This window comes from Odocoileus virginianus, chromosome 10, assembly GCF_023699985.2.
Source record: "Odocoileus virginianus isolate 20LAN1187 ecotype Illinois chromosome 10, Ovbor_1.2, whole genome shotgun sequence".
Classification (NCBI taxonomy): Eukaryota; Metazoa; Chordata; class Mammalia; order Artiodactyla; family Cervidae; genus Odocoileus; species Odocoileus virginianus.
In genome coordinates this window covers 25,583,229-25,605,708 of record NC_069683.1, presented here as the reverse complement: position 1 = coordinate 25,605,708, position 22,480 = coordinate 25,583,229, and the positions used below count along the sequence as shown (strand labels likewise).

The window sequence follows — 22,480 nt, the reverse complement described above, 5'->3', positions numbered from 1 at the left end:
ACTATACAGTCCACGGAAATCTCCAGGCCGGAACACTGGAGTGGGTAGCCTTTCCTTCTCCAGGGGATCTTCGCAACCCAGGTATTGAACCCAGGTCTCCCACATTGCAGGCGGGTTTTTTACCAGCTGAGCCCGAAGGGAAGCCAGTTTATGGTGCTTTCCCAGAAGCTCCTCCCTAAATTTTCATTTGCATCTCATTGACTACCCCTGGCATAAGGCTGATAAATTTAGTTGCAAGAAAGGGTGCATTGCCACAGCTACATTACAGGGAGGATTTGCAACTAAGGAATAAGAGGATGGATAGTAGGCTGACAAGTAGCAGTCTTTGCCAGACTTTTTTCCCTCACTCTTTCCCATGTCTTTCTAGAATGCTGTAATCATCTATTTTTCATTCAAATTTAAATTTAAAGCAATTACCAGAGATCTATTACACGTGAGTTTAGTTAAATTTTATGATATCATTCACTAATATAACACATATTTATTACACTTTCTTTGTATCAGCCACTTTCATAAGTGAAGGAATGAAATAATGAGAACATTTCCACCTTCTCAGTGTTCAGAGAATATTGATTCAGTAAAAGAATGATGAATAATTATTATAAATAATGCCCATTTCAAATGGGTTATCCTTTAAAATACAGCATTACTATTTAGGTAATCAACTATATGTACTATTTTAGCATAAAAATATACTTTTATTTATCAGATGAATAATTCCATAGTTTTGAGATACTTGATACAAATGAAGACAAATTTGGGGTATCAATATCACACAAAGCATTCTTCTTGCAAAATATGTAATTTTGTTCCAATGATAAAATTTCATGTGACTATATTAACATGGTCCTTTCAAATAAGATAATTAAAAATATAGTTAAACCTAGGTTTTCCAGAATTTTTAATTAGAAAGAACAAAGAGATATTACTAGAGGGAAAGCAGACAAATTAAATAAAGAAAAACTATAAAATATTTGGTTGAATTTTTTCAGATAAAAAAGTCAGCTAGATAATTATTGCCTATTAGAAGATAGGAGATCTACTCAATTTCTTGTTATACACTTTCTGAAAATTCCGAGGTATATTTTAAGAAACTCTATTAAAGAATAGGATACAATAATAATAGGTTGCTATTGTGGCAGGATAAATGACAACTCATCTTATTGCCTTTAACATACCAGTTGACCTGTATTTTAGTTTTGGGCATAGGATCAAGTTGAAATTGGCCTGTTCAAATTTCAGCTGGCTCCAAATATCTTCAACTGGTGCCAAACTTTTTATCTGAAACTTTGGGATATATGAAATACGCAATTTATAGAAAAATAGACAATATTTCTTGTGCCACTTGTCTAAGTTAAAAAGACTTGTCTCCCTTAAAAAGGAAAAAAAAAAGCCCACAGAGCATTTATTTTGCTTAACAAAATAAAGCTAAATTTTTTTTGATTCATTTAAAAACTAATTTGACTGAGATACTATTTTTAAATATTAGTCCTCCTCATCTAGGCAACAACACTCTACAGTATTGCTGCTTCGGTTTGCATTTTCTACAGGTTTAAATAAGTGGAATTATTACAGTATGTCTGGCTACTTTCACACAACAAATTATTTTGATTCATCCATATTGTTGCATGTATTGATATTTCATCATTTTTATTGTGAAGCAGTATTCCATTACATGACTATATAACAACTTGTTTATCCATTCACCTGTGTTTTCAGGGGTTTTTTGACCATGCTATGCTACTTGTGGGATTTCGGTTCCCCAACCAGGGGTTGAACTCAAGCCATGGTGGTGCAAGTGCTGAATCCTAACCACTGGACCACCAGGAAACTCCATCCATTGACCCGTTGATGAACATTTGTTGTTTCTTATTGGGGACTATTAAAAATAAAGATGTTGCCCTTTTGGAAAATAGCTCCTCAAAAAGCTAAACATAAAGTTAACATATAAGCTAGCAATTCTACTCCCAGGAAAAAGAAATATAAACACATATTCATGCAAAATCTTGTGCATGAATGTTGCTAGAAGCATTATTCATAGTAGCCAAAAAATGCAAACAACCTAAATGTGCACCCACTGATGAACGGATAAACAAAATGTGGTATGTGCATAACAATGGAATATTATTCAGCAATAAAAAGGAATGAGGGATTAACACATGCTACAAGCTCAAAAACATGCTAAATGAAAAAAGCCAGACATAGGTCATATATTGTTATGTTTCCACTTACACGGAATGTCCAAAATAGACACATTCCTTGCACCTGCTTCAAGTCCTTTCCTGGCTGTCTTCTGCAAAAACAGGTTTCCTGCAGATTTGTTTATTGGTACTTTCCTCATTTCCTTCAGTTCTCGTTAATACTTGATCCATTTTCTTTGCTCACTCTATCTTAAAAGGCATGCACACACAATCATACACACACCACTCCTTTCTCTGCTCTTCTCGTAATACTGCAAGTTACGTGACTATTGAATAACAGCTAAGACATACAGAGTTCACCGCGTTTTAATTGCTTTATTTACTAATTTACTTAGTCCTCAACACCACTATGAGGTTAAGTACTTGATTTTATTTTTCCAACAGGAAGATGAAACGCGGCGGTTAAGCAATTACCCCAAATCACAAATCCATCAAACGCTGCAGCAGGGATTCCACCCCTGAAAACTCGATTCGGCAGCCTGTGCTGTAAAACAGGATGCCGTCCAGGAGAGCTTTTCTAATTACTTCTTACTCTTGTGTTCTGTGCGCCTCACTCAATGTAAGCTGCCGAGGCGGGAGTTTACCTTGAAAACTACTGCTATCCCCAGGGCAGAGAGCGCTGCCTGCTAGATAGTCCCTCAATACAAATTTAAAAGTGGGTTAAATTAGAAGTCGAAAAAAAAAATTGGCTTAAAATTTAAAAATGCTAGGTAAGCTCCGCGAGCCACAAACGCAGCAGTAACTCGAAAGACAGCCTGCTACCCAGCCCGGTACCCAGCTACCGAAGTTAGAGGCGGCAGGAGGCGGTCCGGGAAGGTGGCCCTTTGGGCGTGCCCCGGCTCCTCCCTGCCCCGCCCCCAGCCAGAATGCGTGCTGGGATTGGTCTCCGTGGTTCCGCCCCTGTCGATGACCCCGCCCCACAAGACCCGCGGTGGGTGACCCGGAAGCGTTTGTGAGGCGCCGCCGCGCGGCCCAGCTCCCTTTTCCGGTCGGCGTGGTTTGCGAGTGGAACGTCCACGGTGTCCGGGCCTTCACCATGAGTGTCCCGGCGTTCATCGACATCAGCGAGGAAGATCAGGTGTGCTCCTGGGCCGCGGATACCGCCAGGGTGGGAGGTGGGGGGAGACTCAGGGTTGTGAGGGGCCGAGTCGGGTTTGAGCCCGGGCCAGGCGGGCGGAGCGCTGCCCCGCGGAGCCAGCCCCGGAGCCGCGGTTGTGTCCTCCGCACCCGGGAGTGGGCAGGCCGAGAAGCAGGGGCGCACGTTCCGGGTCTGGAGTTGCATCAGCCCGCCCGCCGGCGCTCCCAGCGCTGGTCCCAGGCTCGACGGCCTACTTCCTGGTCGGCGTCAGGACTCTTCCAGCTTGGGGTCACTTCTGTCTGTCGACACAGTACTTCTGACTCACTGAGAAGGGTATCTGCTTCCGTGCCCGAAATGCAGCCACATCCGGAGTGGGAGGTGGCGACTCTTCAGACAGCGTAAGCAGTTCAGGGAAAAATCATTTGGTACTAAAGATCAAGATGGCTTTTCTACTATGTGAACGTATGTAGACTGTATTTTATTCTCTTACTTGAGTGAGAGTTCTGAAAGCATACCGTCAGTCCCACCCCCAGGCTTTTGAGGTATACACCTGGTGAACGGTCTTAATATTTTTAAGTTTCTGTTTGCTCTTTTGTATGAATGCATGGGTAATGCTTCTCATTTTAAACTGAGAAGTTTAAAGTTCAAGTTGAACTAAACTTGAAGTGAGTTTCTCTTAATTTTGCAGTACTGAAAACTATTCCAAGTGTTGTCATTTTGTGGTTTTTTGCTACTTTACTAAGATGGAAATTTTGGTTTCGATAGAAGAGAAAACATTACTAGTCTAAGATAACTTTCAGTCCTGAAGAACAGAGTAAGGGAAAGAGAGATGGGGGTGGGGGGAAGCTAGGGAAGGAGTTGAGCATTATTAGAAAAGATGTGGAAGGAAAAAAAGCCTATCTGATGAGGAATGGAATCATGTTATCAACACTAGGCTATTAGGTTACTGGGAAAATGAAGTTACTTGGTTTTTGTTTTTGTTTTTTTTTAAAGGAAAAGGGTTGTTGATGCAGGAAGATTTTGCCATTGATTATATTAAAGTGTCTTTTCTAGTTAGGTTATGCTACTGTTCTTGTTTCACCCTGGCCATTCCCTTTGGGTAAATAGATGATCGCTTCAGGAATTTAACTTCCGTCAAGTTAGTAACCACCTGTGGCCAGTAGGAATACCAGATGAAAACAGCCTAGTGTTGATTGAATAGTTTGCTTAAATAAATGCTTGGGGGGCGTGGCATACTATGTCTCCTTCATAGAGAAATATACAGTGATATTTTAGTGCTCTCTGAAATGGTGAGATTTGTTTTATGAAATTTGTTTATGAAGTTTCTGTGTTATCTGAAAAGATTGCACCATCAGATCTACAGGTTTCATATACTTAAGTAGCCAGACATAGCTGTGGAATTAGAAATGTGATGCCTGTACGTGTGCTAATGGTGTCCCTACATCTCCATTTCAGTTCTTTATTATCTTAAATACTGTTTACATTCAGGTGTGGCTGCCATAAATCCAAGTCCTCGAAAGAATAAGTTATTAAGTATTATGTGTGCGTTAGAGTAGAAAATTCCTAAATACCTGGATGTGGTATTATAGTTATGTTTTTATAGGTCCAACAGTGCTTTCTGATCCAGGTGTGCATTTTAAGAGAGCAATTACATCATAGATGCAGTTTGATAGAAACATTATATTAAGGGCGACACTCAAAGGCATCTATTTATTTTTGTGTCTCTCACAGTGCTTATCGCTGATAGGTCCTCAAACATTTACTTAGCAAATGATTACTCCCTTACCAGGGTAATGTCTGTAAGTTTTTAAATTATCTGTGTTATCTGAGAGCAATAAAATTTCATTTCTTTAAAACAGATCAATTATTCCCTTTCCCCACTTGCCCTCCCCCCGCCAAAAGCTTGGGTTATATTAGAAAGGCTTTTGCTGTATACTGAAAGTCCAGCAGGATATATAGATGATGAGAGAGAAATTCTGAAGGTGATCAGTGTGGGGGTCATAGTGGGTCTGTGTAGCTACTTGTTTGGGAAAACCTTTGAGACTGATGGTGGATAAGCTAGGGGAGAGAAACTTTAACGTAATTTAAAGTCATCATTAAATGTGGTATTCACATTTTATTTTTTTTAAGAAATAGGACAGAATGCTTTTAGATCTTGCCTTTTGTAATTCATAGTTCATCTTATAGATATAGAGCAATCTTGTTTGATTTAACAGGCTGCTGAGCTTCGTGCTTACTTGAAATCTAAAGGAGCTGAAATTTCAGAAGAGAACTCAGAAGGTGGACTGCATGTAGATTTAGCTCAGATTATTGAAGCCTGTGATGTATGTTTGAAGGAAGATGATAAAGGTTTGTTTTTAATTTTTTTTGTATTATCACTAATCATCAGTTCAGTCGCTCAGTCGTGTCCGACTCTTTGCGACCCCATGAATCGCACCACATCAGGTGGTGTGTCCCTGATGGACAGGGACATCACCAACTCCCGGAGTTTACTCAAACTCATGTCCATCGAGTCGGTGATGCCATCCAGCCATCTCATCCTATGTCGTCCCCTTCTCCTCTTGCCCCCAATCCCTCCCAGCATCAGGGTCTTTTCCAATGAGTCAACTCTTCGCATCAGGTGGCCAAAGTACTGGAGTTTCAGCTTCAGCATCAGTCCTTCCAGTGAACACCCAGGACTGATCTCCTTTAGGATGGACTGGTTGGATCTCCTTGCAGTCCAAGGGACTCTCAAGAGTCTTCTCCAACACCACAGTTCAAATGCATCAATTTTTCAGCACTCAGCTTTCTTCACAGTCCAACTCTCACATCCATACATGACCACTGGAAAAACCATAGCCTTGACTAGACAGACCTTTGTTGGCAAAATAATGTCTCTGCTTTTTAATATGTTATCTAGGTAGGCCATAACTTTCCTTCTTTTTTTTGAGTGTTATTGCACACAGTAAATACTGGTAATTTCAGAATGAATGGAATAAAAAATACGAATCTCTTCATAAGGTTTACTTTATCAAATGGGATGTTATTTCAGGTAATTGAAAAGCTAATTATTTGACTAATTCTCTATTTATTGAGATAAAATGGGAAATTTTGAAAATTAGGAGTCCTAAAATCTCTGATTAAGGTCTGAGATTAAACTTGGCATATAGTTAGTATCTTGCCAGTAAAAACTGAAACTGTATACTATATGGACGTGTAAATCAGTCTTCTGTTTTACTGGTTGAAAATCAAATCTTGGGTAGTAAGTTCTTCCTCATTTAATAAAATGTGTAAGTTGCTTTCCGAATGATAATGGTACAACAGAGCTGGTTATTTTAAATTCATGTGTTCTCTATTTTTTAGTTTTTTAAAGTTTTATGTTCAGTGGTCTTTGGTATATTAAAATTCTGGAAATACATATAACTCGATACATTAAATATTACAGTATCACTGTTGTGTCATCCATACATGTGTAGATGTTGAAAGTGTGATGAACAGCGTGGTATCCCTCCTGTTGATCCTGGAACCAGATAAGCAAGAAGCTCTGATTGAAAGCCTGTGTGAGAAACTGGTCAAATTCCGGGAAGGTGAACGTCCATCTCTGAGACTGCAGTTGTAAGTTAACTGAAAGAGGCTCAGTTTTTCTGTGGGCTTTTCATAGAAAAGCGAGGGGTTCTTTGTGTTACTGTCATTTATTTGTAAAAAGAATTCTAGAACTTGACTCTGAGCTATGACTTATTGGTGGTGTGTCTTTGGGCCCCATTTCCCTCCTTGCAATGTAATGTTCGTAACAGCATCTCTGAAGTTTGTTGTCAGAGCAGATGGCCTCAATGTACTCACCATAGTCACTGATCGCAAGCACTGCTTTATTATTTGTTTGTTTACCAGGCTAAGCAACCTTTTCCATGGGATGGACAAGAATACTCCTGTAAGATATACAGTATATTGCAGCCTCATTAAAGTGGCAGCATCTTGTGGGGCCATCCAGTATATTCCAACTGAGCTGGATCAAGTGAGTTATGATGTGGAATACTTGTTCTGCTTATAAGAAATAAGAAGCAAAAAATGAAATAAGAAGCAAATATATTCACCACGTCACTAAATTTTCTCCTTTTATCAATCTCGTTGTAGGTTAGAAAATGGATTTCTGACTGGAACCTCACCACTGAAAAAAAACACACCCTTTTAAGACTACTTTATGAGGCACTTGTGGATTGTAAGAAAAGGTATTGAGAATTAATATACTGACTTAACAGGCAATATAAGTTGGGACTGTTTTTTAAAGACAAGTAGGATAAGTGCTTTTGCTCTTACTTTGTTCTCTAAGGAGTTACTATAACTCTCTTTCTGTAAATTTCACCTACTAAATTAAAGATAACTGCAAAGGCTGGAACAGTTTTTCCCATCTTTAAACTTTCTAAAAAGCAGAACTTGCTTTCCTAAAACTGGTACAACTGTTAATCCCAAAGCTGGTGTAACATTAGACTAAGTTATTTAATTAGACTAAGCTTTGCTGTCTTAGTACAGGGTAGTGCTGTCACTTTTGTTTAATGGTGGCGAGGGTCTATCAGTCAGTCCCCCTTAGTCAGTGTCTCTCACATAACAGTAGAGCTTTGCAATGAAAGTGAAAGAAAAGTGTTAGTCATTCAGTCGTGTCCGACTCTTGGCGCCTCCATTGACTGTAGCCCACCAGGCTCCTCTGTCTGTGGGATTTTCCGGGCAAGAATATTGGAGTGGGTTGCCAGTTCCTTCTCCAGATGGTCTTCCCGACCCGGGGTTTGAGCCCAGGTCTCCCACATTGCAGGGAGACGCTTTACCATCTGAGCTACCAAGGAAGCCCAACTTTGCAATAGACTGTACAAAATCTTATTGTGCTTTTGCAAGGTCTTGAGTTTCTAAGGCTTGTATTTAGCCCAGCAAACTGCATGCCCAAAAGATCCTCCAATTATGGATGCAACCAAATGATAGATTTGGCCCAGTTTTTAGAATCAGTATTGAAGGATAATCCTGCCATTTTGACCTAACTTTTCAATTTCTGTTTTCACATAGTGATTAAAAACTTTTAGAACAAGTAATCAGTCTTCAGTTTAGTTTTATTGCACAATTTTTAGTGGCTTTCAGTGCTAGGGTGTTTCATATATTAGAAAAGATTAGTAAGAGTGTTTCTGTTAATGTAAGTTTTTGCATACCATTTACATTTAACAATACAAGAGAAAATTCTATTTTTGTTGTGAAAGTTGAAGTGTTTTATTATAAGAAGCAAGCAGGGGATTTTGCATTAATAGCCTATTTCATCTTGTATCAGTGGCTACTGTCTGTTACATGCTTGCATACTTGTGGTAACATTCCAGCCAGTTGTGAAAAAGTGTTAAATAGTTTTATATTAGACCATTTCAAATAGGGAGGGCATGAAAGCTACTGCAGAAGGAATCCATATTTTAATATACACTATAAATGTGCAGGCAGTGGAATAAAACTACTGGGATTCAAACCTTGGCCTTCCTACTAGCTATGTATTAGTTGCTCAGTCATGTCCAACTCTGCAATCCCATGGACTGTAGTCTGCCAGGATCCTCTGTCCATGGAATTCTCTAGGCAAGAATACTAGAGTAAGTTGCCATTCCCTTCTCCAGGGGATCTTCCCAACCCAGGGATCAAAGCCGGGTCTCCTGTATTATAGGCAGATTCTTTACCATCTGAACCTCCAGGCTAGCTCTGTAACCTTAAATAAATCTCTATACCTCAGTTTCCAACTTCAAGGTGGAAATAATAGTAGTATGTACCTAATAGCATTATTGGAAAGATTAAGTAAGATAATATATACACGAAGTTCTTTTTTTTTTACACGAAGTTCTTAAAACAGTGGTTTTACTATTAAAAAAGCACTCAGTGAATATTAGATATTTTATTCCTATCATTATCCTTTTCACTTTTTTCAAGCTCATCTTTAAAAAATTAGTCTTTTTCTGGTACAGTCATTTAAAATGATGTGTCATTGATGACTACTCATTGGGTAGTCTCTAATTGCTATTTAGTAGATCCTCCGTGTTTTATGCATAAAAAGGAAGTAACTAAGGTCACCTTCTAAAGAATCCCAAAGCTAATTCTCAGAGAAATTGAGATAGGACATCAGTACCCATCTGTCCTCTCCTAGACACACCCTAATGTTAACATATTAAGAAATACCTGCAGCGTTTGTCACAGGTGAGCATTCTTTCCTTGGTGAAACGCTTTCTCAGTTGACTTTGAGGCTCCTGTCCAGAGTCTGTGCTTCATTCACAACTCCCTTCTTCAGATCTGCTCAGTTGTTACCTCATTGGAAAGGCCTTCTTTGGCTGTCTGTGAAAATAACAGCATTCCTCTACCCTTGCACTGCTTCCCCCCACCTTCCCTCTTTTATTAATTATTGCTCCCATTGCACTTACTACTAACTGCTATGTTTTAATGTTTATTATCTGTCAGTCCCCACCAGGATGTAAGTTTGACAAGGGCTGTAACTTTTTGTTCATTGCTAGGACAGTGTCTGACAATACTAGGCACTCAGTAAATAGGTGCTAGGTGAACGATGACTATTTCTGAAAAACGAACATGTCGAAAAAGCAGTAGATGTAAGAAGCAGTGACGTAAGGCAATATGAAGTGGTAGTTTATGGAACTATAGTGTGTATACCCTTCCCAGAGGCATTCAACCCAGCTTGTCTTCTGATTAGGTCTTTATGTTCAGCTGCTTTCCACCTCTTTCTATTTAGTTGTGGCCTTGCCCTGGTGAATCAGACAGTAAAGAATCTGCCTATAGTGCGGGAGACCTGGGTTCAATCCCTGGATTGGGAAGATCCCCTGGAGGAGGGCATGGCAACCCACTCCAGTTTTCTTGCTTGGAGAATCCCCATGGACAGAGGAGCCTGGTGGGCTACAGTCCATGGGGTCACAAACAGTCAGACATGATTGAGTGACTAAGCACACACAGTTGCCTCAAACTCAGTATGACCAAAATGAATGACCATTTTCTCCCTCTGAATTAGCCTGTTTTCCTAGCTAGACATCTTGAATTCATCTTCTGTTTATTCAATTTACGGTGATTTTGTGAAACAAAAATTTCAGCATAGCATTCTTTAGGTTTACATTTTCTTTAGCATACAGTACAAAATTCTTAGTATGATATAGACATGGGCTTCCATTTATTGCTGTAGTGTGGACTTGGCGAATGTGATAATAATCTTGCCATTTTTGTGTGGTGCAGTGACAAACTACAAAAACTTTGCTTTCTCTATGTAGATACTCCCTCCCTCCATTTCTCTCCTGCTTGCTTTTACGCACATCCACACCCACATACTCTTCCTCTTGGTTATCATACTCTAGACATAGTGAACTGTGTCAGGTACAAAAGCACTATGCTTTTTCCCAGTCTGGACCAGGAGGCTGGTACTTGTTCTTGTATGATCTATAAGCTAAGAATGATTTTTACATTTTTAACTGATTAATGGTGGGGGGTGGGGGGTGGGGTCAAAAAGCTATTTCTTGAAATGTGGCCATTATATGAAATGCAAATTTCAGTATCCATAAAATTTTATTGGAACACACCCATATTTACATTTTTATGTATTATCTATGTCTGCTTTCGCCAAGATTTGAATAGTTGAGGTAGAGACTAACCTCTAAAGCCTAAAATATTTATTGCCCGGTGCTTCGTGGAAAGCTGACCTATATTGGTCCAGACCCACACTCAACTCCTTTACTCAGCCTGAAATGCTCCTCCTGTATTCCCAGTGCCCTCCGGTTATCACGGCACTTCACACCCTCAGGTAAGAGGTTTATGAGGGCTCGGCTCAGCGAGGGCTCCCCCGGTGGGGCGCTGGTCAAGAGCCCAGCTACCAGTGCAGGAGACTCGAGAGACGGGGGTCTGATCCCTGGTCGGGAAGATCCCTCAGGGAAGGAAATGGCAGCCCACTCCAGTGTCTGCCTGGGAAGCCCCATGGACGGAGCAGCCTGGCGGGCTGCAGTCTGGGGAATAGCAAGAGTTGGGCACGCCTTAGTGACTCAACAACCCCAAGGCGACACAGGCTCAGCGAAGGTTAGGAACCTTGTCTGTCCACCATTGTGTTCCCAAGGTGTTGGGCAGTGATGGGCCCTGAGCTGGTGAATGCTGCCCACACATAGGGAACTAGGAGAGGATAGTTATTTCAACTCTACAGATTTCTGTCATGCTGCTGCTTTAAGTCTTAAGATTTGGTTTTTGCCTAGTACACAGAAAATGGTCTTTTTGTTGTTGTTTCTGCTTCTAAGTAGAATTCTGGGTGTTACCTTGCCCTCTTAGTAAGAAATGTTTATACTTATTGGTGCCTCCCTTCATGATTTTATTTATATTGGTGGTTGATGAGTGTAAATTGTGTGACACCTTTTGAGGCCTTATTATATGTCAGATACTGTGCTCTTTAAATGGACTGCCTGATCTTTGTGAATTCAGATTTTCTTTAACTGCTAAGATGTATTCGACTGAAGTATACTGTGGCTGTTAAAACTGGAAAGTGTGCCCATGCTTGCAGTGTATCACAAGCTAGTCATTTGTTTTTTAAACTGGAGGATAATTGTTTACAGTGTTCTCTGGTCTCTGCCTTACAAAACGAATTCAGCCATAAGTGTATGTGCATCCTCTCCCTGTGAGCCTTCCTCCCACTCCCCCACAAGGTCATACATTTTAACCTTAGTTTTGTGCGAAGTTTTAGAATGTCATTTAACTTTTTAAAAATAAATGGTATAGCTCCTACTCATTTTATCCAGGTTGAATCCAGATGTGGGGAGAAAAGAAAGGTTTTTAGAAAATGAAAAGGGTGTTTCTCCTACTTAGCAAACTGAAACTTTCTGTAACTGGCTGAAGATTTCATCAGTTTAAAAGAAGAAATAAAGGGTGAAGATAAACATTTTCTAAGTTCAGATTGAGTGATGCATTTAATTATTTTGTACTTTTTCACTGCAGTCAAAATTGATCATATAATTCTGGGGGTGATTAATTGGAAGGATGTCATTAGTGGAGTTATTTAAATGTCTGGTGTTGGCTCAGGTTCAGCTGTACTATGCTACCAGTTTCTCAGACAAAAAAAGCTTTTTTCTCCTCTAGGGCTTTTTATAGCTTGTCTTCTCTGCCTGGAAAGTCATCCAGGCCTAGCCTTCCACCTCCAATACTCTTCATAGCCAATTATTTTACATCCTTCAGGTCTCGGCTTACATGTCATTTCCTCAGAGAGAGACTTTCCCTGCTCATTCTGTATGAAATAGCCTCCTCTTTCCTCTCTCGACTCTCATTAGTGTATAACATCACCATTTTCCTTTATGGCACATACTTGTAAGTTGTTATTTTTCCTTAGTTGTTTCTCTTTCCTACTAGAAGGAAAGTTCCATACTTTCCATAGAGAAGAACTGTGTCTCTTGGTCACCAATATATGTGTATCATCAACACAGTATTGACACTTAGTAAATATTTTTTAATGAATGGCAGTAATGATACTCCGAAGTTCCTAAAGTTGTATTTCTTTTTAGTGACGCTGCATCAAAAGTTATGGTGGAGTTGTTAGGCAGTTACACGGAGGACAATGCTTCCCAGGCTCGAGTTGATGCCCACAGGTAAATGTTTAGCTTGGTGTTCCAGTGATGGCTGTTGTCGTCGGGGCAGAGGCAAGCTACAGTATTCAGTCGTATAATGGAGGTCATGCTTGCATCCACCAGTGATCCAAAGCCATTTGATAGCATGTGCTCCATGATGATTCTAATGTAGCTACCAAAATTCAAGATTTGGTATTGAAAGAACCATAGAATGCATGTGAAATAGCCATATAGTGTTTGCTATTTGGGGTATTCCTGCAGTTGGGGTTCCCAACCTGAGTAGTAGAACTTGATCTTGGTTTGATTTTACCTTAATATTAAGGAATGTTGATGCGGAAAGGTTGGATTTGTATAAAAATTAACATTGCTAACGAAAACTGCTTCAAGCAGTTTTAGGTCTATTAATATCGATAAGAGTAGAATCAGTTTTTTAACTCTGTGGAATGGAAATTGTAATTTCTTCATAGGGTTATTGCTTCCCAAGAACCTGTATATGATGGATGTTGGTAGAAAGGGTAAGTTAGTGGAAAAGATGGTTATTGACTCAGGTTAGAATGCCTACATTCAAATACTTAACCACTTAATTAGCCCTTAAAATCAGGCAAGTTCTTTTCTGAGCTTGTTTCATCTTTGGTAAAGTGAGCATGATAATACTCTTTAAGTGTCTCAGGGTGCTGTGAGGATGAAATGAGATAATACATGTTAAAGCACTTAATGTCTGACATAAATGGTAAAATATTGCTGTTTTATTCTTTTGATTATTTTGGTGGTGCTTTCTCTTCAACTATGTTTTTGCCTGAATAATTTTGTTAAAACAGGCATCACTGATCAATTTATTGGCCTGTTTTAACCCCAGTTTTGTAAATTTTTTTTATACCATGTATATTGAACTCTTAGATTAGATATTTCACTTAATTGAATATATTTTATAGTCTGCAGAGCTAGTGAAATGTACCTGAATTTCAAGACTTTAAGCTTTGATTTTGTTTTCTAATTAAGGTGTATTGTGCGAGCATTGAAAGATCCAAATGCATTCCTTTTTGACCATCTTCTTACTTTAAAACCAGTCAAGTTTTTGGAAGGCGAGCTTATTCATGATGTAAGTAGTTTATCCTTAATGTGAAAAGTGTTTTCTTCTAAATCTAACACACTGAACCCAGAACTCTTTGTATTAATAGACACAACTCAGAGAAATCTAGAAAGAGAACTATTTATTTTTTATCAGGAACAGACTGAAATTTAGGACTAACATTTAGCTTTTCTCCACTGCTGAACACTCCTTCATTTCCTTCATCTTCTCCATTATGAACTTGGAGAATACAAATTTCTTCATATTATATAGTGTCAGCTAGCCCCCAATTAGGAAAATAAGTCTGATATTTAAGAACCCATGAATGCACTTTTCTAGTTATAAATACATTATGGATTATTTTCTATTAGTACTACATCATTACTGCCATCTTTTGGGATAAATCGTTTAGAGCTCATTGTATTTACTGATTCTTTCATCTTAAGTGAATTTGATGAAAGCAGATTTACATGGTAATTTGATCAAACAGATTGAAATGTAGAGTCTCCTTACTGGGAGTCAGTGTCTTAAATAGCTAGTATAAATCTTGATTCTGTATTAAATATTGTCTTTTTTTTTGTCTTTATTTGTATAGCTTTTAACCATTTTTGTGAGTGCTAAATTGGCATCATATGTCAAGTTTTATCAGAATAATAAAGACTTCATTGATTCACTTGGTAAGTTTTGGGGATTATTCTTTGGAGGGGTAGGGGGAGACAGGAATGTATGATCCAGAAAATACAATCGTGGCTTTATGTGTAGATTACCTAACCAGCGGTGTATCTTATTCCTTAGATGCATGGTGATTTAAATTTTTGATACTTCTTTTAAAAAGCCACAGTCACATAATTGTAGCAGATAGCTTTTTTCCTTCTAATATAGTCTTTTACACTTGGTTTTCCATCACTGCCCCCAGTGAACAAAGGCAGATCTAATTGAAACTATAGATGAAGTTAGAAGTGGAGTTATGGTGATTTGGTGTGACAGTTTGTTGAAGACAGCATAGTAAATTTAAGCTTTGTGATTTTTATCTTCAAGTTTTCTTTCTAGACCAACAGAGTTCAGTAAATGTTGCTGAATTGAATCTTACTCATCCTCATTGAGCAGACTGCATATATATTCAGTGTTTTCTTTCTGGAGCATGTTTTTAACAAGGCCAAAATTAAAAAGAGAAACCTTAGAAAATCTGTAGTTGAACAGGTTTAATTGTTCTAAAACTCCGTTTTTAGAGAGTAAAGAAAAATGAAGCTAAAGTGCTTAGGTTTTCTACTGGATGATGATCAGAACACAAAGGCCAGTTGTAATTTTCCATATTAAAATTGAATTTGGTCTTCCTGGTTGGTTGAAGTGTAGATAAAGAATACATTTATAATCTACTTTGATTATACTATTAGCCCCCAATTTGGTAATCATTAATTCCTGTCACCTATAACTTCTGTGCAGCCATTGGAATTAGGGAAGATTGAATTATTCTGAACATAATAAGGCGTTTGAAATACACCAAGATAAAGTAGATGCAAGTGTGTTTGTGTTCAATGCTTTGCCAGGTGCACTAGACCCAGAAAACCACATTCTGTCCCAGTTAATTTGTTTTGTGGCATGAAGCTATGTGATGGAATGTTAATGTCAGCAACCTCTTTATTTACGCACCAAAGAAAAAGGAGTAGTAATTAACACTTTGACACTCCCCCATTGATGTGTAATTGACTGTTTCAAAGGAGCACTGGTTCATAAGCTATTGCATGCATTAAAATTACGTTTTCTATATTGCAGCATTTTAAGACAGGGGTCAGTGACAATGCAGAAATTGCTCAATGATGCACATTTTTTTATTACTGCATTAAGGTTTTGACATATTAGTAATGAATAAATGTTTCCATAAAATTAGATTTTTTTATAACTTTAAAATTGAAATATGACACAGAACACTGTGACTTCCTCTTTGAAGGTAATCTACTTTCATGAAACAAAGCACAGCTTCCTGCAAGTCTTTAACTCACACCCTACTGGCCTAATGCTTTGATTTTGAGAACAAGAATCCTAAAGGCTTTAAATTTGGTTCTTTGTTTTATGTTAAACATCAGTTTGAAGTGTTTTTAAATGCAGATTTCCATGTGTTAGATAGACCATGGTTTTACATAATTCATTTGAGAAATAATCTTCCCTCCTCTGATAAATTTTTTGATTTATGGTAAGCTTGTAACTGCACAAGGAGTAGCAGTAAAATAAATTTAACTTCACGAGTATTTTAAGTTATATCTTAGAAATTTTAGGAATTTCTGTCATTTTATCATATTAAAAGAGAACAATATGTATGTCCATAGAACTAGTAATATTAAGGAATTTTCTTGTATTGACAAATATTGTATACAAATAAACTTTGTATTTCTTCTCTGTGATAGGAAAAACATAACAATTTCCACAAATCAGATTCCCTGTTTGGCCTTTTGTTTCTCACAATATGCAAATTAGCAATCATTTATTAGTAATTTGTAAAAGGTGTTTTGGAGAAAAACATCTTATTAAATGTTTATTTTTGGGTTTTAAATGTATTATTACAGCTGAAAGTCTGGTTATAAATGTATAGGTTCCACAGGTGGCATCAGTTATTCTCAAAACACTTTGTTTTATTAACACTGACAAGTTGGGCCAACAGTAGCACTATCTTGTGTCAACTGAATTGCCCTAACATGTCCACATGTAATCTAGTGTTGTCCAGTTGCTACCTTCTTGCTTCGGAAAGTTAATCAGCATCTAATTTGCATTTGTTAATTAGGGTTAATGTGCACTAATTGATTTTTTGATGCTTGTAGATTTCCATTAAACCTGCTTAGCAATACTTACTTGGGTACCTCATTCATTTGAGTTATGATGATCATGTTTTTGTTGAATCTGTGCCAAATAGAAAGCCTGCATCATAATTACAGCTAATTAACAATTATGTCCTATATTAATGGGCTTCCCTAGTCTTCTGCTAATATTATGTTATAAATTTCAAATTTATTTATGGAGTACTTAGAACTTTTTTACCAGTACAAACTTGAGGCTCTTAATTACTAGAGAGGGTCATTCGCTGAGTTTACATAATCTGAAAGTTCAGAGAAAAGGAACGTGTAAGTATTTCTAAATTAACTTTAGAAATGTTTTAAGAAACTAACATGAAATAGAGTAATCTGTGTGTTATAATTCAGCTTCTATTTAGGAATAGATAATTTGGGTATTCAGGATTTGTATATATTTGTATTTCTAGTTATTTTGTAAATGAACTTATTTTTTAGGCCTAGTACTGCCACTTCATAACTAATAAGTCACTTAATCTCTTTACTCTTCAATTTTAATTTTTTTAGAGAGAGGATGGGGACTAGGTAATTTGCTTTTAGATCTGACAATTGTTTGTGATCCAAATAATTGTAATAATATTTCATTAGAAATTATAAGGCAAAATTTGAATTTGTAGTTTTCTACTTTTGCCTTAAAAAGAACAGGTATCACTATTAATTTATCCAGTACTAATCATTTTAAACCTGTAAATGTTAAATACACTTTTGCAGTTTGATTTTTAAGTATTAAATCCAGAGTGGCCTAAAGGGAAATTTAATGTTTTCATAACTGAATGTATGTTAAAATATTTTAAAACTCCATGCTTACCAGTAACAGAGAAAACCGTATCAATAGATACAGAATTCTGTGTTTAAGTGGAGAGCTTATTAGTAAAAATAAGTTTTAAGTAATTTAGTTAAATTAGAATGTTCTTATGAAATGTATTTTGTATACTTTATCTCCTAAAATATATAAAATAAATATTAAAAATAGAAAATGTACAAAATGTTTACGGCCTAAAAATATTTTATAGCCTGATCTTAACATTGAATGTGTCACCTGTGGCACTGAAGCAATAAAGAAACGTAGTTATAGAAAAATAATTTTAAATGCTCCATAATATGATTATGGGGTCAGTTTATGGTTTGCAAATGCAAAAAGCTTTGTGAAAATTAACATTGTGACACAGTTTTACATGAGAGTTGTTGTCATGCAGGGCTGTAATTAGTATGGATGCTTATCTGGCTTCACTACTGTGTTTCTCAGGCCTACTACATGAACAGAATATGGCAAAAATGAGACTGCTTACTTTTATGGGAATGGCAGTGGAAAATAAAGAAATTTCTTTTGACACAATGCAACAAGAACTTCAAATTGGAGCTGATGATGTTGAAGCATTTGTTATTGATGGTAAGGCAGTTTGAACATTTTCTTTTCTAGAATTTCTTTCTACCCTCTGAAACATAAGATTTTTAATCTTGAAACTGAGTTTAGTAGTTGAGCAGATTATATTTGTAATACTGTAAAAATTCAACGGGAATATATTCAGTAAGTTACTGTGTGGTTTTTTTGGAGAAGGAAATGGCAACCCACTCCAGTATTCTTGCCTGGAGAATTCCGTGGACAGAGGAACCTGTCAGGCTACAATCCATAGGGTCACAAAGGGTTGGGGTTGTGTATCTATTCCTTGAAGTCATGTAGAACAGAAGGCCTTTAGGGCAGTATATTGTAGTGGTTAAGAGCCTAGATTTTAATAATAAACCTGTGTTTGAGACTAGGTCTTCAGCTGTGAAACATGAATGTAGGAGTTAATTTGTGGTTGTGAGGATTAAATAAATTAATGCATGTAATTAATGCATGTGCCAGCTCAGTGCCTGGCACATTGTAAATGATCTGAAAATGCTAACCACTGTCACTTTTTTATGATTGGCCTAGGAATAGGACCACCTTCTCCAGTAATTGTATTGTGTACTGTGCTCAGCCATGTCCGACTCTTTGCAACCCTGTGGACTGTAGCCCACCAGGCTCCTCTATCCATGAAATTTTCCACGCAAGAAACTGGATTAGGTTGCCATTTCCTTCTCCAGGGGATTTTCCCAACCCAGGGATCATACCCATGTCTCTTGCATCTCCTGTGTTGGCTGGGAAGCCTTAATAATTGCCTTATAAAGTGCAATGTAATTAGGGTTTTTTTTCTGGGCTTTTTAAGATTAATAAAATGCACAGAACTATTGACATTGTTTCATTGAAATGCTCTTAAGTCTGAAACAGTCCTATAATACCTTATTAAGAAACTTTCCCGCCTCCTCTGTTCTGTGATTTCAGGAGGAACACTAGAATTCTCACTGAAAATCGTATGTGATATTTAATACAGATAGGTGCAGCAACCAGAGGACAAATACGTGGCCTTCCTTTTGGTTGAATCATATTGCTGCGCTTCAGAGAGCCAGTCTGTAAAATAGTGTTGGGAAACTGTAAAGTTTTATTATGGGTTACTTGGTCACAGTTTCGTGTTTTAGGCTGTTTTCCTTGGGAATTTTTTCCATATAATAAGTCATGTAAAACATCTTTTTTCCAGCGGTAAGAACTAAAATGGTCTACTGCAAAATTGATCAAACCCAGAGAAAAGTTGTTGTCAGGTAAGACACTAATACTTTGCAGCATTTTGTAGAACAATTTATTCTGTTTCATTTAAATGTTTATAGAGAACCAAGGTGGTGTTCTTATCAGTTGACTGTAGTTAAATAGTTCCTATTTATCATAATTTTATTAAAGTTCAGACTGAATGTGATTAGCTTATTTAATGAAAGAGTCCTATTTTCCAGCACATTTCATTTAATGGCTCAGCACTGGCTAGAATACTAATGACTTCTGTGTCTGGTTTATGTAGTTCAGGAAAATAGATGGTTTAGGATTAGTGTGAATAGTGAAAGTCACTCAGTCGTGTCCAACTCTTTGCGACCCCGAATACTGGAGTAGGTAGCCTTTCCCTTCTCCAAGGGATCTTCCCAGCCCAGGGATCAAACCCAGGTCTCTGACATTGCAGGCAGATTTTTTACCAGCTGAGCCACAAGGGAAGCCCAGTTTAGGATTAGTATGGCAAATAAAGGTTTTTTTGTTTTGTTTTGTTTTTAAAAAGCTTCAGTCATTTTTACAGCTCTACATTGTCTTCTATATATATTTAACCTTGCTATTTTAACTAGACACGAGTGTATTATGTTATAAAAGAATACCAAAGGACAAAAGGTTGACTAACAACTTTGTTTTTTAATTTGTCTAGTCACAGCACACATCGGACATTTGGAAAACAGCAATGGCAACAACTCTATGACACGCTTAATGCCTGGAAACAAAACTTGAACAAAGTGAAAAACAGCCTTTTGAGTCTTTCTGACACCTGAAGTTTTACGCTGTATAATTTTGTTCTTTTTGGAAAATCATAGTAAAACATAGGCTAAAATCTGACTACAGTCTGGACATTTATTATCTCATATTTAAAAGAAATCACCATCTTCAGAGCATAGAAAGTAATAAATTACAAAGGGTCACTGTCTGTTGTGTATAATACATATGTTGTGTTCTGTAAGGAAGGGTTTTGAGATACAACCAAGAGCTTTGATGAAAGAGTATATGGAGGAAAGACAGATTTAACTTAAGGGAATTAAATGCTAACATTCATTCAGTGCTAACATAAAACCTTGCAATCTTAGCTGTCTTAAATGAAGCATTTATTGAGTGAAAACACAACAGTATATAATTTCATCAAGAAAAAAAATTGGTAAAGTGAGTACAACTATAAAGCTTTAAATATAACAGTTGTATTCCAATTGAAACCACATCTATATTTCAGTGAAATAATTCACTCTGAAAGCATTTATCAACATTATTTTAATCTGTTTTTTCTGCCATCTCTTCTACTTTTCTTTTTTTAGGTTGGTTGTCATTTTCTAAGCTTAGAAACTTTTCAATTTCATTTATTTGATTTGTTACCAAGTGCTGCCAGTCATCTTCACCAGAAGACAACGCATCTAAATCAGTATTTTTAATCTTGATTGCCTGAAAATGGCTTTGTAGCAGAGTTGATTTCAGAGGCTTTGTTTTCACCTAGGAAATACCAAAAATTATTACTCATTTTCTAACTAGTCATCAATAAGCATTTAAAGAAAATCCTTCAGCCTCTGCAATTAGGGGTATGTGATAAAAACCCACTGTTGTCTTGGCTAGTTTCCAGCTACCACCTTAGTAATTTTGGCCCCCCAAAATATAAAATGTCAGTTTGTAGGCTTATGTAGTAGCTCTTCAAGATATACTCCAGGGATACCACAAATGTTTTCTTAAAGGTCTTAAGCTTTCTTTGAAAGCAAATATATTTAAAACAATGCAGATAAAAATCTGTTTTGTCTGCTACTCCCTTTCCCTTCCCAAACAAGTCTATGTTTTGTATCTTCTATCAAGGCTGGGGAAAATTTTAAATGCTAACGGAAGTAAACTGCCATGTACAAACGGCCTTTTACTTCAGGTTTCCTCTTAAGCGTCAGAGCACAATTGTTGGAGAAACAGCAAAGCGCAATGAGGTGTTAAGTTGGTGTGTTTCCAAGGCACCACACTGGGTCATACTTCTAATACTGTGTTAAAGAAGTTTTTTTAAAGGTTTTTTTCCTGAATATAAAATAATTACAAGTTCAGAAAACAGAGAAAAGTGTAAAGAAACTAAAAATCACTAATAATCTGCTATCCAGAGAGACCTGTCAACATTTTGGTATTGTTTGCTATTAGTCTTTCTATTTTTAGCATCTATATTTTAGTGTTGATCATTCTGTAGAATTTTATATCAGTTCTTCCTTCTGAATTGTTTCCTATACAATACAAATATCTCATAAGCAAGTGTCAGTGGCTGCAAAATACTTTTTATGGGTGTGTGATAATTTACCTATGACCTGTTGCTGACATGTTTCCAATTTATCCCTATCAAATAAATTTGAGGGCTTCCTGGTGGTGCAGTGGTTAAGACTTTGCATTTACACTGCAGGGAGCACAGGTTCAGTTCTTGGTCAGGGAATTTCCCACATGCTGCAGGGTATGGCAAAATTGAGTTAATTCTTGGAAAAAATCTCTCAGATAAAATGTTCTCTTAAATGGGAATATATTTTTGAAGTACAGAACAGAATAAGAATTTGATTAAAATTACCCAATATTGCAACCACCATTAAACATTTTGATATAAATATCCTAGACTCTATATATACAGTTTTAAAAAATCTGGATCATTTATATGATTGTGCTGGGTTAAAAACATTTTTAACATTTTCCTCTAGAAAGCATGGCTCCATCATATTCCATGTTCCATAATTTAATATATTGTTGGGCATTTGAGTTGGAAAATGTTTACTGTTATTAAGCTATAATGAATGTCATTTGTTCATAAATATTTGTGAAGATCTTTGAGTACTACCTTAAAGTCTTTTCCAATCTGATAAAAGTGGCATATTTTTGTTAACATTATGAGATTATACAGTAACAGTTTTTTAAATTGAATTTAAGTGTTTACATTTATCTCAGTTCCCTAAAGGCTGTGTCCTTTTGGACTGCTCTGTTTGGTTCCTGAGAATTCTAGTCAGCCACCAATCCTCAGAGTCTTACTCTCTGATCCTTAGTGATGCTGGGTTCATGTTTGTCTCATTGCCTATGTTTTTATGAAATAACAGATGAAAACAAAAGTATCAACAAAGGACCACCA

General features: G+C 37.1%; 2 protein-coding genes across 2 annotated transcripts in view; one reads left to right on the top strand and one right to left on the bottom strand.

The window, feature by feature from the left end:
* Positions 1 to 3,147: 3,147 nt before the first annotated feature.
* Positions 3,148 to 20,208, top strand: EIF3M (eukaryotic translation initiation factor 3 subunit M). Its single transcript, XM_070473212.1, has 11 exons — positions 3,148 to 3,279; positions 5,496 to 5,628; positions 6,735 to 6,873; positions 7,147 to 7,270; positions 7,390 to 7,484; positions 12,792 to 12,875; positions 13,854 to 13,953; positions 14,519 to 14,600; positions 18,010 to 18,153; positions 19,322 to 19,382; positions 20,024 to 20,208. The coding sequence occupies exons 1-11, from the start codon at positions 3,238 to 3,240 to the stop codon at positions 20,142 to 20,144; spliced, it is 1,125 nt and encodes a 374-aa protein (XP_070329313.1). The 5' UTR covers positions 3,148 to 3,237; the 3' UTR covers positions 20,145 to 20,208.
* The window catches only part of CCDC73 (coiled-coil domain containing 73), a 151,990-nt gene continuing 149,668 nt past the window's right edge, over positions 20,159 to 22,480 (bottom strand). The window contains exon 18 of the mRNA XM_020911278.2: positions 20,159 to 20,847. Within this exon, the coding sequence (XP_020766937.2) occupies positions 20,632 to 20,847 (216 nt within the window). The 3' untranslated portion in view covers positions 20,159 to 20,631. The remainder of the gene's footprint in view (positions 20,848 to 22,480) is intronic.